The 12,097-nt window shown below is 35.1% G+C and overlaps 1 protein-coding gene across 1 annotated transcript in view; it reads left to right on the top strand.

Annotated features, from left to right (window-relative positions):
• Window positions 1–12,097, top strand: part of LOC104409960 (dynein heavy chain 5, axonemal-like) — a gene marked incomplete at its 5' end in the record, with an annotated part of 58,228 nt that overhangs the window by 18,394 nt on the left and 27,737 nt on the right. Inside the window, 8 exons of the mRNA XM_010020000.1 lie at window positions 1,665–1,795; window positions 4,423–4,576; window positions 5,357–5,624; window positions 6,212–6,443; window positions 7,884–7,998; window positions 8,282–8,458; window positions 10,885–11,088; window positions 11,726–11,905. Coding sequence (XP_010018302.1) covers window positions 1,665–1,795; window positions 4,423–4,576; window positions 5,357–5,624; window positions 6,212–6,443; window positions 7,884–7,998; window positions 8,282–8,458; window positions 10,885–11,088; window positions 11,726–11,905 — 1,461 coding nt within the window. The remainder of the gene's footprint in view (window positions 1–1,664; window positions 1,796–4,422; window positions 4,577–5,356; window positions 5,625–6,211; window positions 6,444–7,883; window positions 7,999–8,281; window positions 8,459–10,884; window positions 11,089–11,725; window positions 11,906–12,097) is intronic.

Raw genomic sequence — 12,097 nt, 5'->3', positions numbered from 1 at the left:
TTTCTTACCTGTATTGCTTATCGTAAATTATTAAGAACTGCATATTGGATTGTACATTCCTAACAATATAATAAGTATCAAAGCAATTAACATTTAATTATAGCTGACAAACATATTGCATCTTCAGTTTTCAAAATTTTGAGTATGGAAACTTGTAATTTCACAAAATCAGTCCCTTCCCTTGAAGGTCTTCCCTGGAAAGTGGATCATGTTCTCTTATGGATTTCTTCAGGAAAATTTTTAAAGCTAAGAAATATCTTACACAGAGAATAAAGCTAAAACTTCCTATTTACTCTACTTGGCAATTTCTAGTAGCCATAATTGAGGTGATTAGCAATATTCCATGGGTGGTGTGCAAATCTATTTTCTTTCTCTGATTAAATACTAAGTATGCTTAGAGTAAACCTTCATACTTGATTTTATTTTTGCTTATAAAACATTAACTTATGAAAAATAACAAGTATGTTGCCCCCAATATGTAAGACATATGGGTTTAAAACTGCAGAAATCAGCATGACAATTTTTACAAACTTGAAAAAACGTACATTAGAGGAAAGGCAACTAAATCGGTATCCCAGGCTGCTTATTGGCATGATGTAATTCTGGGGGCATCAGATGTTCAAGATAATAAAGAGAACAGGAGCCAACACTATGTCATTACTTGTGCAAAAAAGACCAGCTGCTAACCAGCTGGTTGGTATTACCTTGCCTTTGAGGTCAAGTGGCTCCATGCTGTTCTGGAAATTAACATAGGGTCTTCTGTGTATTATGAATACCTGTCCATGTGCAACTGATGTGGTATGGAGCAAGTTTGTCTCCTGTGCTTAAAGGCATGTTTTAGCAGCATCATGTAACAACATCTAGCTGTTTCCAGATTTCTTGGCATTGTTTTGTCCATGGACAGTGGGACAGGTACTGCATGCAGTTCACAGTGATGAAATTTTTTTTGCTCTCAGTTGCAGAGGGTCTTTTTGTTTACATTGCACTGTTCTGAATTGAAATGTGGCATAGTAGATAACTACTGCCTTTTCCTTTAAAAGAAATAATGAAATGGAAAAGAAAGGGAGATTTACTTGGGAGATGTTCTGCTGTTACCAAATATTCATACTGATATTGTACGTTTTTATAATCAAGAAAACTAGAAGCTTAAGAAGTTTAATTATAAAGGCAGCATTATTACCTGTTGTAGACAGTACTGGAGACTGCTTGTCCTGAATTTGAGATGCCTGGGACAACTTCTCTTTCTGGTCACAATGAAGGGGTCTGGAGAAATGAGTCATACTAAATCTGTCCAGAGAGTGTGGTGTCGGGAAAGTTATTTCCTTCCAAATTTTAATGATCTGTCATGTTATGATAGCACATCACTAACAAATCACAGCTGAGATTTACTTGTGCTTTGTGGAAGTGTGAGATGCCATTCTATAATTGAAAATTCACAGGGATGGTATCAAGTGGTTGCTATGCTATTGGAAGGTTTACAGAAAATATTGCAAAGTATAAATGTCCAGAGAATATATTAATAATAATACAGATTCCCTTAATTAAACCTTAAAAATTTAGTTTGGTCTACATTTCTAATATAAATATATTACTGCAGTAGCACAGGAATTTTAGGAGTGTAACTTTTATACATTGTAGCAATAAATGACTGTGATCTTATACAGATTTCTCGTGTGATTCGCACTCCTCGTGGAAATGCTCTATTAATTGGAGTTGGTGGCTCAGGAAAGCAGAGCTTGACAAGATTGGCATCTTTCATAGCTGGCTATGATACATTCCAGATAATGTTAACAAGGTGAGCATCAAGTACTCTGTGTTTGGATTCTTCCTATAAATGAAACGGACTTCCAGTCTCTGCAATGGGAGAAACAATAAGCTAACGTAGGCTGAGCACTGTTGCCTAGAGTGGAAAGACATGAAAATCCTTTGAGACTTATTAAATTTGCTTGATTTAAAATTATAGAACCATTCTATGATTCTACGATTTTCTACATTGTCTGAGCTATTACCATCTTTGGAATAATAAACTGTTTTGTGTGTTTCACAGAATAGGAAGGACTATTGGCAGTGTCAAGTTATCATTACTGTCTTTACACAGTACACTAAACTGTACTGAAAGTAGTTCTGGGTTATATCTATCCATAATGCCTTTATGAGTTTATCTTGTAATATTTGAAATAATACCTGTATAAGGAGGTGGAATCCTCATCCCCACCCATTAATTTGGCAGATCTCACATATATATCAGTATTTTGGCAGTCTTTTCCAAGTATATCTTGCCTTATTTAATATTGTTCAACCCAGTGTGGTTTCTTGTGGAATAACTCATGAAAGATATAAAAAATAAATTGTAACTTCTTCTCTAAATATTTTAGAATGAGTGCCTCTCAAAGTGTCTCTAGGACAAGCCAATCCCCAGAAAATGTTTTCAGGTCCCAAATAATGTGTCATTGTAGAGAAGCTAAATTATTTTAATTATTTTGCAGCAGTGTTGGGCAGCAGAAATTGTAGATTCACATATAGGAATGCCTTTTGGTGAGGATCTTGTTGAGAAATAAGAATGACTTCAGGAGAGACTACAGTACAGGTCACAAAAGAAGCAGTAACAAATTGCTGGATGTCATTCACAAAGACTTATGAAACCACTAGAGGGTGAAATATTGAAGTGGTGTGCAGCTTTCTACTTAAAGTTGCTTTGCCATCTAAGGATCTATATAAAGCCCATGAAAAAAATAAAGTCCACAAAAAACACGGGGAACTCTTGCACCTGAAAGCTTGTAAATCTGATGTGTGCACCAGGTGAATTAAAGAAGCTATCAGGAAGAATGGGCTGAGTAAAGATTTGAGTAAACATGATTTTAGGAAACACTCATCAAAGATACTGATAAAACATAATCTTGTCTTGCAAACCATTTGGAGTTCTCAAGGTGGACTTCTCCAGAGTCAACAAGCCAGTGCAAAAATGTGATCAGAATCACATCTGATTGAGAGGAGTTTACTCTGTACTTTTCTAACCTTAAGTATTTATCTGAAACACATCTAATAACTTGTGCCAGAATGCCTCTGGGAATAATTTTGAATCCTTTTTGGATAGGTGTTTTATTTTCCCTCTGTTAATTGGTGAGTTCTTAAAGATGATAATTGTTAGATTTTAAATGGCTTCATTTAGTTCACCAATGTAGATGATAGTCATACTGCTAACTCAATGTTAACAGTGTTATATAACTTGAAGTATGTTTTTTTTCAGGTTAGTACTTTTGTCTAATTTTGAGTAATTAAATGAATAACTCTTCCAAGCATTATTTCCACCTGCAGCTGAAACAAAAGAGCATAGAATATTTGTGTCTTTTCTGTGTCCATTTCTAATTTTAGTGGTGTCTTTGAATTTGAAATCTCCTAAATACATGTATGGAAACTTATCTTGGTGATTATGATGTCTTTCCTGAAATGCATAAAAATTATCTTCTTAATCATCAAGAAAAATATTGTAAAACTGATGTATTTATTTCCTGAACTCGTCTCTAGTAATGTGCAGCTGCAATACAGTTTTCAATATTTCAGGTCATCCATGAGATCATTGTGGTTACACAAGAAACTCTTAATGAAGTTGCATGCAAACACTTCTCTGTTTTAATTCCCAGTGGGTATCCTAGAAATCTCAGCTTTTATTGAAGTCCTTTATGCAGCTAGAGAGATCATTCCAGTGTAACAATGTGTAATGGGTTTGCGTGGCAAGGTTTTGGTAGCAGCCTGGCTACAGGGGTGGATTCTGTGAGAAGCTGCCAGAAGCTTTCCCCATGTCTCATAGAGCCAATGCCAGCCGGCTACAAGATGGGCCCACTGCTAGCCAAGGCTGAGCCTATCAGTGATGGTGGTAGTGCCTCTGGGGTAACACAGTTAAGGAGAAAAAAACCCTGCTGAGGAACAGCAGCCGGAAGATATGAGTGAGAATATGTGAAAGAAACGACTATGCAGACATCGACGTCAACCCACCACACCTTGTCTAATAATTGTTATGGTTTTTTTTCTCTGTTATCTTTGCTGCTGATGTCTTTTCTTTTTATAAAACTGATGACTTTCACAGAAATGGCCAACTAGTTGTGAGTTTTTTAATCGGTCAATAAAATCTAAAGTATCTTATTGCACCGAGCACTTGACAAAATCTTGTGAGACAATACCTGTGTTTTCACTTTTTCTAGCAAGAGAGAAATAAATAGCTTGATAAGACTTCAGGTTTGGGGTGGATTTTTTGTTGTTAGTTTTGGCTTTTTTGGTGGCTAAATTAAAATTCCTGGACTTTGGCACCATTTTGCCCTACATTCCAAGAGATTGTTTCTTACTTACATTTGCTTGTTTTTTTTCTTTTAACTGGAAACCCTTTTTAAAAGGAATGAATGTTAGTATAACTGTCCTTTTTTGTAGATCATACAACACTTTAAACTTGACGGAAGATCTGAAACTTCTGTACAGAACAGCAGGACTGCAAGGCAAAGGCATCTGTTTTCTTTTTACAGACAATGAGATCAAAGATGAGTCTTTCTTGGAATACCTGAACAATGTTTTATCATCAGGAGAGGTAAGATACCTTCTCATGATCATTTTTCTGCTTTTGAAATTTTATAATTCTAAAGTAAAATAACAAAATTTATTTGAATATTCTTTTATATCTCAAGGGGCAGACTTTCACAAATTAAAACACCAGTGTTTTTCATTGCTGCGATAATACAAAAAGTGAACTCGATTCATTATGTTAGGTTAGGGTGAGACAAAGCTATTGTAAAATTAAGAATGAGCATCATCATTCTATACAGAGAAATTGTTGAGGTCAGACCTTTTTAAATGTGTTGACAAGCTGTCAGTGACATGAGAATTACTTAAAAAAAAGATAAAATTGTCTGTTAAATTAAATATTTCATTAATGTACAATTAAGTTTTATATGGTAAACTTATGTCCAGAATGGATGGGATGGCTTTTATAATTTCTATTTGTTTGTTTATTTATAATGTCAGTGGTGTGTTTCAGAGTAATTTCTGCTAGTTATTAGAAAAGAAGAAAGCAAAACCATTGTATATGGATTCTTCGTTTTGCTTTGGTTTGTTTTTTTTTTTTTTCTTTCTAGTCTTGTTTTTGTTTCACTCAGGACAGTGGGTTTTACATTTACAGGAAGTTAGATTTCAGTGTTTTTAATGGAATCACTTCATTTCTTGTTTAAGGCCGTGGGGAGGGCCCTAATATCTTCAGTGTCTGAAATATGTGTACCTTCCTGAAATGCTATGTATTAAATGAACCTGATGCTATATACACTATTTTGGATCATCTTATAAAGCATGAAAAAAATCTTTCTCTTTCTCAAAGGTGTCAAACTTATTTGCACGTGATGAAGTAGATGAGATCATTAGTGACCTCATACCAGTCTTCAGAAAGGAACATTCACGTAAACCTCCAACTAGTGAGGTTCTGTATGACTACTTCATGACCAGAGTTCGTCAGAACCTTCATGTGGTTCTTTGCTTTTCACCAGTAGGTGAAAAATTCCGTACTAGGGCTCTGAAGTTCCCTGCTCTTATTTCTGGATGCACTATAGATTGGTTCAGCCAATGGCCGAAGGATGCTCTAGTGGCAGGTAGGTGTAATTTTTGTCTTTGCAGATACTTAATTCTCTGATCCATGGTCATGAACTTGATTGAATTGCCAGAACACAGGCAGAAGAAACTTATTTGGTTCTAAAATTTGCTATAGATTCTTTTCTTCTTTAAATCTTGCTGTATTAGACTGTTGAAATATTTCTAATGGAAGAAAGGCTTCAAACACAGTTTGAAAGAAAATTGCCCTGGAAGATGGGTTAAAGGCATCAGTAAATGTGGCAAATTACTACTTAAGAAAGAATTTATTAGTGCCTGTGCCTGTGATCAGGCATACAGGGGAAGGTTGTGATCACCCAATCCCTGGTAGCTAGCAGTTAAAACGGGTTGAGAGAGAGAAAGTAGTTGCGCACTTTGGAGGTGAAAGAATATCAGATCCTTGTCTATACTTTTACTGAGAATGTGGAATAATGTTAAGAATCTGATGGTGGGAAAGTAAAGATGACTGGGGTTTCAGAAGCTTGGTGAAAGCTGACATAATACATGCTGACATATTTTATATTACCTTGTTTGTAAGCTAAGAGGTTTTCCTGAATATTTGCTTACATTTATGTTTTTCTTTCTTAAGTATCTGAACATTTTCTCTCCTCATTTGATATGGACTGCGCTGCTAATACGAAGAGGGAAATTGTGCAGTGTATGGGCTCATTTCAGGATGGAGTGGCAGACAAGTGTTCTGATTATTTTCAAAGATACAGGCGTTCTACACACGTGACTCCTAAATCCTACCTGTCCTTTATTCAAGGATATAAAACCACATACAAAGAAAAGCATGCTGAAATGCATACATTAGCAAATAGGTAAACTGCTTGGTTTACTACTGTTTTTCTGGAATTTTCTTCCCCAGATAGGTATATTCTGACATGCTTCATTTCAATGCATGGCTTGTCTCTTTGCACAGCAAAAGGATTTCTTTTTTAATTTCCTAAAACGGTAAAGGTGTAACTTGACCAAACATCATAGTTGCTCTTGGTATATAAGCTAAAGACTGTATTTTTGGACAGGAGAAAAAAGGTAGTGATTTATGAAAAAGAAAGGTGGTGGGGAAAAAGGTGAATATAAATTATTTCAGTGTATTTTTCATGAACAAAATAAAACATCTACATGTGATTTCATAATATATTCACAGTGGCTTTTACTGTACCAGAGAATAACTTTTGTTTTCTTTGTATCAGGAGTTGTATCCTTCTGATATGAATGTGTAAGTAACAGCCTTGGCATTTTTGGTGGTGTAACCAGAGAGCCCAATTTAGGCTGCTGAGGTTTTTGCTTGTAGATCACTAAAGTGGTTTTGATATATCCTTTCTCCTTCTCAGATGCTTTATTAAAATAATGAAGTCTATTTGCAGATTTATCTTCATGTTAGAAATACTCAAATAGAATGTAAAATTAGCATTTAGCGTATCTTTTGGTAACACTGTTAAGAAAAACTGTCTTCTCAATTTTGAAAGTCTTGTTTTCTACCTTCTGATGCCTCAAACGTACTAGATTAGTTCATGTGTGTCAATTTGTTCCACTTAACCTTAGTTGTTTAGTCTGAATTGCTTTGGCAGGTGTTACTCTTTATCTGTTCTCCTGTATTTGTTTAATTGTCCAAGTGCTGCTTAGCCTTTGCAATATCAACTTCTGTATAAGCCTCTTAAACTTGTCTGAAAAGTCCCAAGTAAGGTCTTACTTTCTGATAGACAAAAAGGATTCCTGAAGGGGCATTTTAATGCTGAATGAGAAAAGTGTTTTCTGTTTTCTCATGCTATTTTTCTGTTACTCTTGGCTGCTCTCAATTTCAGTATTTTGATTCTATTAGCCTTTTCAATATAATTTTCAAACATGAAATAGTGATTTTTAGATATTTCTCATCATTCTAGTATTCAGAAAATGCTTTCTGCCGTATAGAATTCAGTCTTTTGAGTATCAGGTTGGAGCTCAACAGGGACGAAGACATATATGGAACCAACATATAGGATTTTTATGCAATGATAAAGGCACACTATTTGAGTTAAAGTGGATAAAATTTCAAGCCACAGATGCTCTTCATATTAATCTTTATTGGTCACTTTCTGATTCTGAAGACATCAGACTCTTGTGTGAAAGTTACTGTCCAAGTTTTATTTTTGGTGTGAAACATCTTTTACTACTGATCATTGCTTGATTTGATTTATTTTATTAATGGTATAATTTGAAAAGTGGAGATTAAATTACATAGGGAATTACATGCAGCTTATTTTGCTTTTCAACTCCAGAGTGAATACTGGATTGGAAAAATTGAAAGAGGCCTCTGAATCAGTAGCTGCTTTAAGCAGAGAACTGGAGGTAAAAGAAAAGGAACTTCAAATTGCCAATGAAAAAGCTGACATGGTATGTGCAATCTTCAAAGTGTGCTGCTGTTTGTTTTTTTTTTTTTTTTTTTTTTTTCTCCCTTTCTTTTTATTTATTCTATTTTGAAAAGGTTAAGCAAGTAAAAGGAAGTTAAGTGTTGGAAAAAAGCTATCTTGGAAACTTACAACAGGGACAAAAGCAATCTTGTTTGAGTTTTCTGGTTCTGGAATTCAATAGATAAAATTTTACAAGAGGTATTAATACATTCTTCCAACTAGGTGTTTTCTTTAATATTTGGCATGCGGGTTTTCTCATGTTCTAGGTATTGAAAGAAGTTACAGTAAAAGCACAGGCTGCTGAGAAGGTAAAGGGTGAAGTTCAGAAAGTGAAAGACAAAGCTCAAGCTATTGTAGACAGTATCTCAGTTGACAAAGCCATTGCTGAAGAGAAGCTGGAAGCTGCTAAGCCTGCTTTGGAAGAGGCAGAAGCAGCCTTACAGGTTAGTACTTGGACCATGTATAACATTATTTTGCTACTAAGAAGATGGACTTCTTTGAAAATAAATATAAGGTTTCAGGTGCATCACATAACTAATCAGTTGACAGAAAATATACGCAAATAAATACACATGTTTTGAGGCTTTTTAGGTGCAGTCTTCTTTTTCTTTTTACACCTGAGTGCCAAGCCCAAAAAAGACATTTTTTTCAGAAACGGGCAAGTTTTAATTTTCATTTGAAACTGTAGTTGATATATGATGTGCTGCAGCTTGTTAGACCAGTAACTGATGTTGATATCATTATAAAACAACTTGTGTGCAATGAGTGAAGTGACTTCCATGTATAAACAGTTATTATTCCATCCAAATCTAAACCTCCTGTTTTCAGTTTTCATCACTGAATTGTATTTTGAGTAAGTGTTCTGATCCACTCTTCTCTGCCATCTTCAAAAAAAGCTTTTTTCTTACGCATTGTGGCATTACTCAGATTTCTAGTGTTCATCATCATTCATCACATCGTGTTTTTCAACATATTCTTTTTGCAAAGCTTTTTTAGGAGACTGATAATGCTCTGCTCATATCTTTACATGATACATTGTTAGTGATGAAAAAAGATTTTTTTCTTTGATCTTGCATAGTATTTTTTTAGTGTCTGCTCAGCTAACTGAGTAGCTGAGAGAGACTGTTCCTCAAGGCATTTCTGTCATTAGCAGCAGTAGTGGGATCTGAAGTAAACCTAATACGCCTGAAGTAAACCTAATACTAGAGGCTACCAGGAAGCTGGCATCTCCACAAATAAAAAAGATTGAAGGATAGAAAAACCTCAAAGGTGGTCATGTAGACTTATTGGAAGGATTTCCTTTCCACTTGAGGGGCTGCCAACAATTGTAATAGTTAAAGACTATTGTGATGTTCCTTCAAATCAAAGTCTTCAAAATCTAGTATAAGCAAGTTTTCATGGATCATCTGAATGCATGACTTCACTTTGGGGGAGAGATGCTTAACACCTCTGCCTGCCTTGATTCTTGAGGGACAGAGAGGAAATGTTTAAACAAAGCCTGATGTCATGACAGCTGATAATAGTGGCATAAGAAAGACGATCTCGTTCATAAGTTCCTGATACTTAACTACAGGAGAAACATACTCCCCCTCCACCCCTCCAACCACAAACCCCAAAGGTGGGCAAACATTCTGACAAGTGCATAAACAAGCAATGCTAACTGGGCAATGTCTCAAGTATGAAAAAAGTACCAGTGTCCTGTGCAGCTGACTTCCTGGCTTTGGCTAAAGTTTTGAAACTAAAACTGTGCTGCTCTTCCTGAAATTTAGGATTCTAAGAAAAGAACATCTGATTTTAACGAAAAGCTACACTAACATTATTTGGCTTAGTATTGAAATTCATGCATTTGCTATAATAAATTTCTTTGTCTGTGCCTAAAGGGGAAAATTATCATAAAAGCAAGCCTATCAGCATGCATATCTGTATTCTCAACATTCATTTATTCATTCAGGAACTCCTTTAAGTGAGAAAATTCTCTCTATGAGACTGTACAGGGCTTCATCTTTCAAAAAATGAAACTGTGATAATAACAGATCTACAAATTTCCAGGTAGGGATTCCTGTAATGGAATTCTGCTTGCAGTGTAGACAAATATCTATTAAAATCTGATAAATGTGAAGTACACTCCCTAGACTGAAAAACTCTGTGGTTGGTTATTTCACTCAATTTTTACATATTTTAAGACTACTATATGTGACATTAAAAGAGAGGTAGGTACAGAACAGCTTACAAGTGTTTTTAAACATTTAGTGACATTACTGTTTTAAAATGTAAGTAAGAATTGTTAAAGTTCAGTAAAACTAGTGGCACTTTACCTTGCACTAAAAATAGCGCATTAAATGCACAACAATTCCCAAAAGCTCATTAAGAGACACTGGTTAAAGTTTCCACACAGATATCTGGAAAAACTCCTCTGAACTGTCAGGTGCACATTGAACCCAGTGAGCAGCAAAACATTGAAGGGAAACAAAAGGCAGGCAGAAGCAAGGTGATTAAGATGATCGCAATAATTTACAATCCCTTTCTTGAAGTATAAATGCAAATAATTATAATCTTCCTTTATGAATTCTCAGGGAGGCATGTGCTAGGCTAGAGGTGTAGTGTCATAACACCTGCAATAACCCATTTCTTACTGTTTGTCACTGTCGTACTCAGGTTGCTTAAACTGCCTGTGAATAAGCAAAGCTTCTAATCGAAGTTATGTCTGTTATAGGACCAGGCCTGCCCCTCACAAATTACTATTGTTTCAATAAAATATAATATCAATTTTTTTTTTTTCTGCAGTGGATTAATACGGTTGGTGAGATTGTGCTCTATGTCATATTAAAGGATAAAGCAGTTATTGTTATTCTTTGTTTTAAATTGATAGACAATAAAACCTGCAGATATTGCTACTGTCCGCACACTGGGTCGACCTCCTCACCTCATTATGCGTATCATGGACTGTGTGTTACTGCTCTTCCAGCGGAAAGTGAACAATGTGAAAATTGATCAGGAAAAATGCTGTACTATCCCATCATGGCAAGAATCTTTGAAACTCATGACAGCAGGGAACTTCTTACAGAACCTGCAGGTGCTTGTGCAACCTTTTTGATATTTTCTTAACTCTAGGAAATAGGGGACAGATTTTTTAGTGGTGTTCACAGGTGAATAAATGTGCAAGGGGAGTCAGACATACAATAGATCTGAAATGTTAATTAGCATTGCATCTACTTTTAAAGATTTTTAATTTACTGAAGGGTTTCAACATTTCACTGCTTGTGCATAAATAAACCTATTTGTGTTTCAGGGAACTATTTTTTTCAATTTTTCAGTGATGGTCTTTCATTATACCTTGTAAATAAATCATTAAAGAGCAAACTTATAGTGAATATTTGACCATCAAAATGAACTTGAGTGAGAAAATGGAGAGCTTTCAGAGATGAAAATGTAAAAAATGCTTATTTGAGGAGAGGATGAAAATAAGTTCTTAAAATTGAAACATTCCAATAATGAGATAAGATAATTTAAGGAGAAGATAGCTGGCTTGCCCTTTGAAAGGACTGTCTTGCAGAATGTATGTTTATGAAACAAAGATAAGCTTTTTTTTTTTTCTTTCTGAAGATTGTTACTTACTCAGTCTTAAGAAAAATGTAATTTCAAGCAGGATATCAGTGATTTTTATTTTTTATTTTTTTTTTATTTTTAAGCAATTTTTGTTTATTTTTAAGCAATTTCCAAAGGACACCATTAATGAAGAAGTGGTAGAACTTTTGAGCCCTTATTTTGAAATGGTGGACTACAACATTGAGACAGCCAAGAGAGTATGTGGGAATGTTGCTGGCCTTTGCTCATGGACCAAAGCTATGGCTGTATTTTTTTCAATCAACAAAGAAGTATTGCCTTTAAAAGTAAGTCTGTTAATCAGTGGGAGGCATACAACCTCCCTTTGCTCCTTCTCCCCACCTGTGTGCACTTGAGGATTTCATCTACTGGAAACATCAACTGCCTTATTCTAAATGGTGCATACCTCTGTATGAATTTATTATCATGACTACAATAAGTCTACAGTAAAATACGCTTGAAAAGTACTACCACTTGTA

The sequence above is a fragment of the Nestor notabilis genome, unplaced genomic scaffold (assembly GCF_000696875.1).
Source record: "Nestor notabilis isolate BGI_N333 unplaced genomic scaffold, ASM69687v1 scaffold13568, whole genome shotgun sequence".
NCBI classification, from domain to species: Eukaryota; Metazoa; Chordata; class Aves; order Psittaciformes; family Psittacidae; genus Nestor; species Nestor notabilis.
Note: the sequence above shows the minus strand (reverse complement) of the source record. Positions and strands in the feature narration are given on the sequence as shown.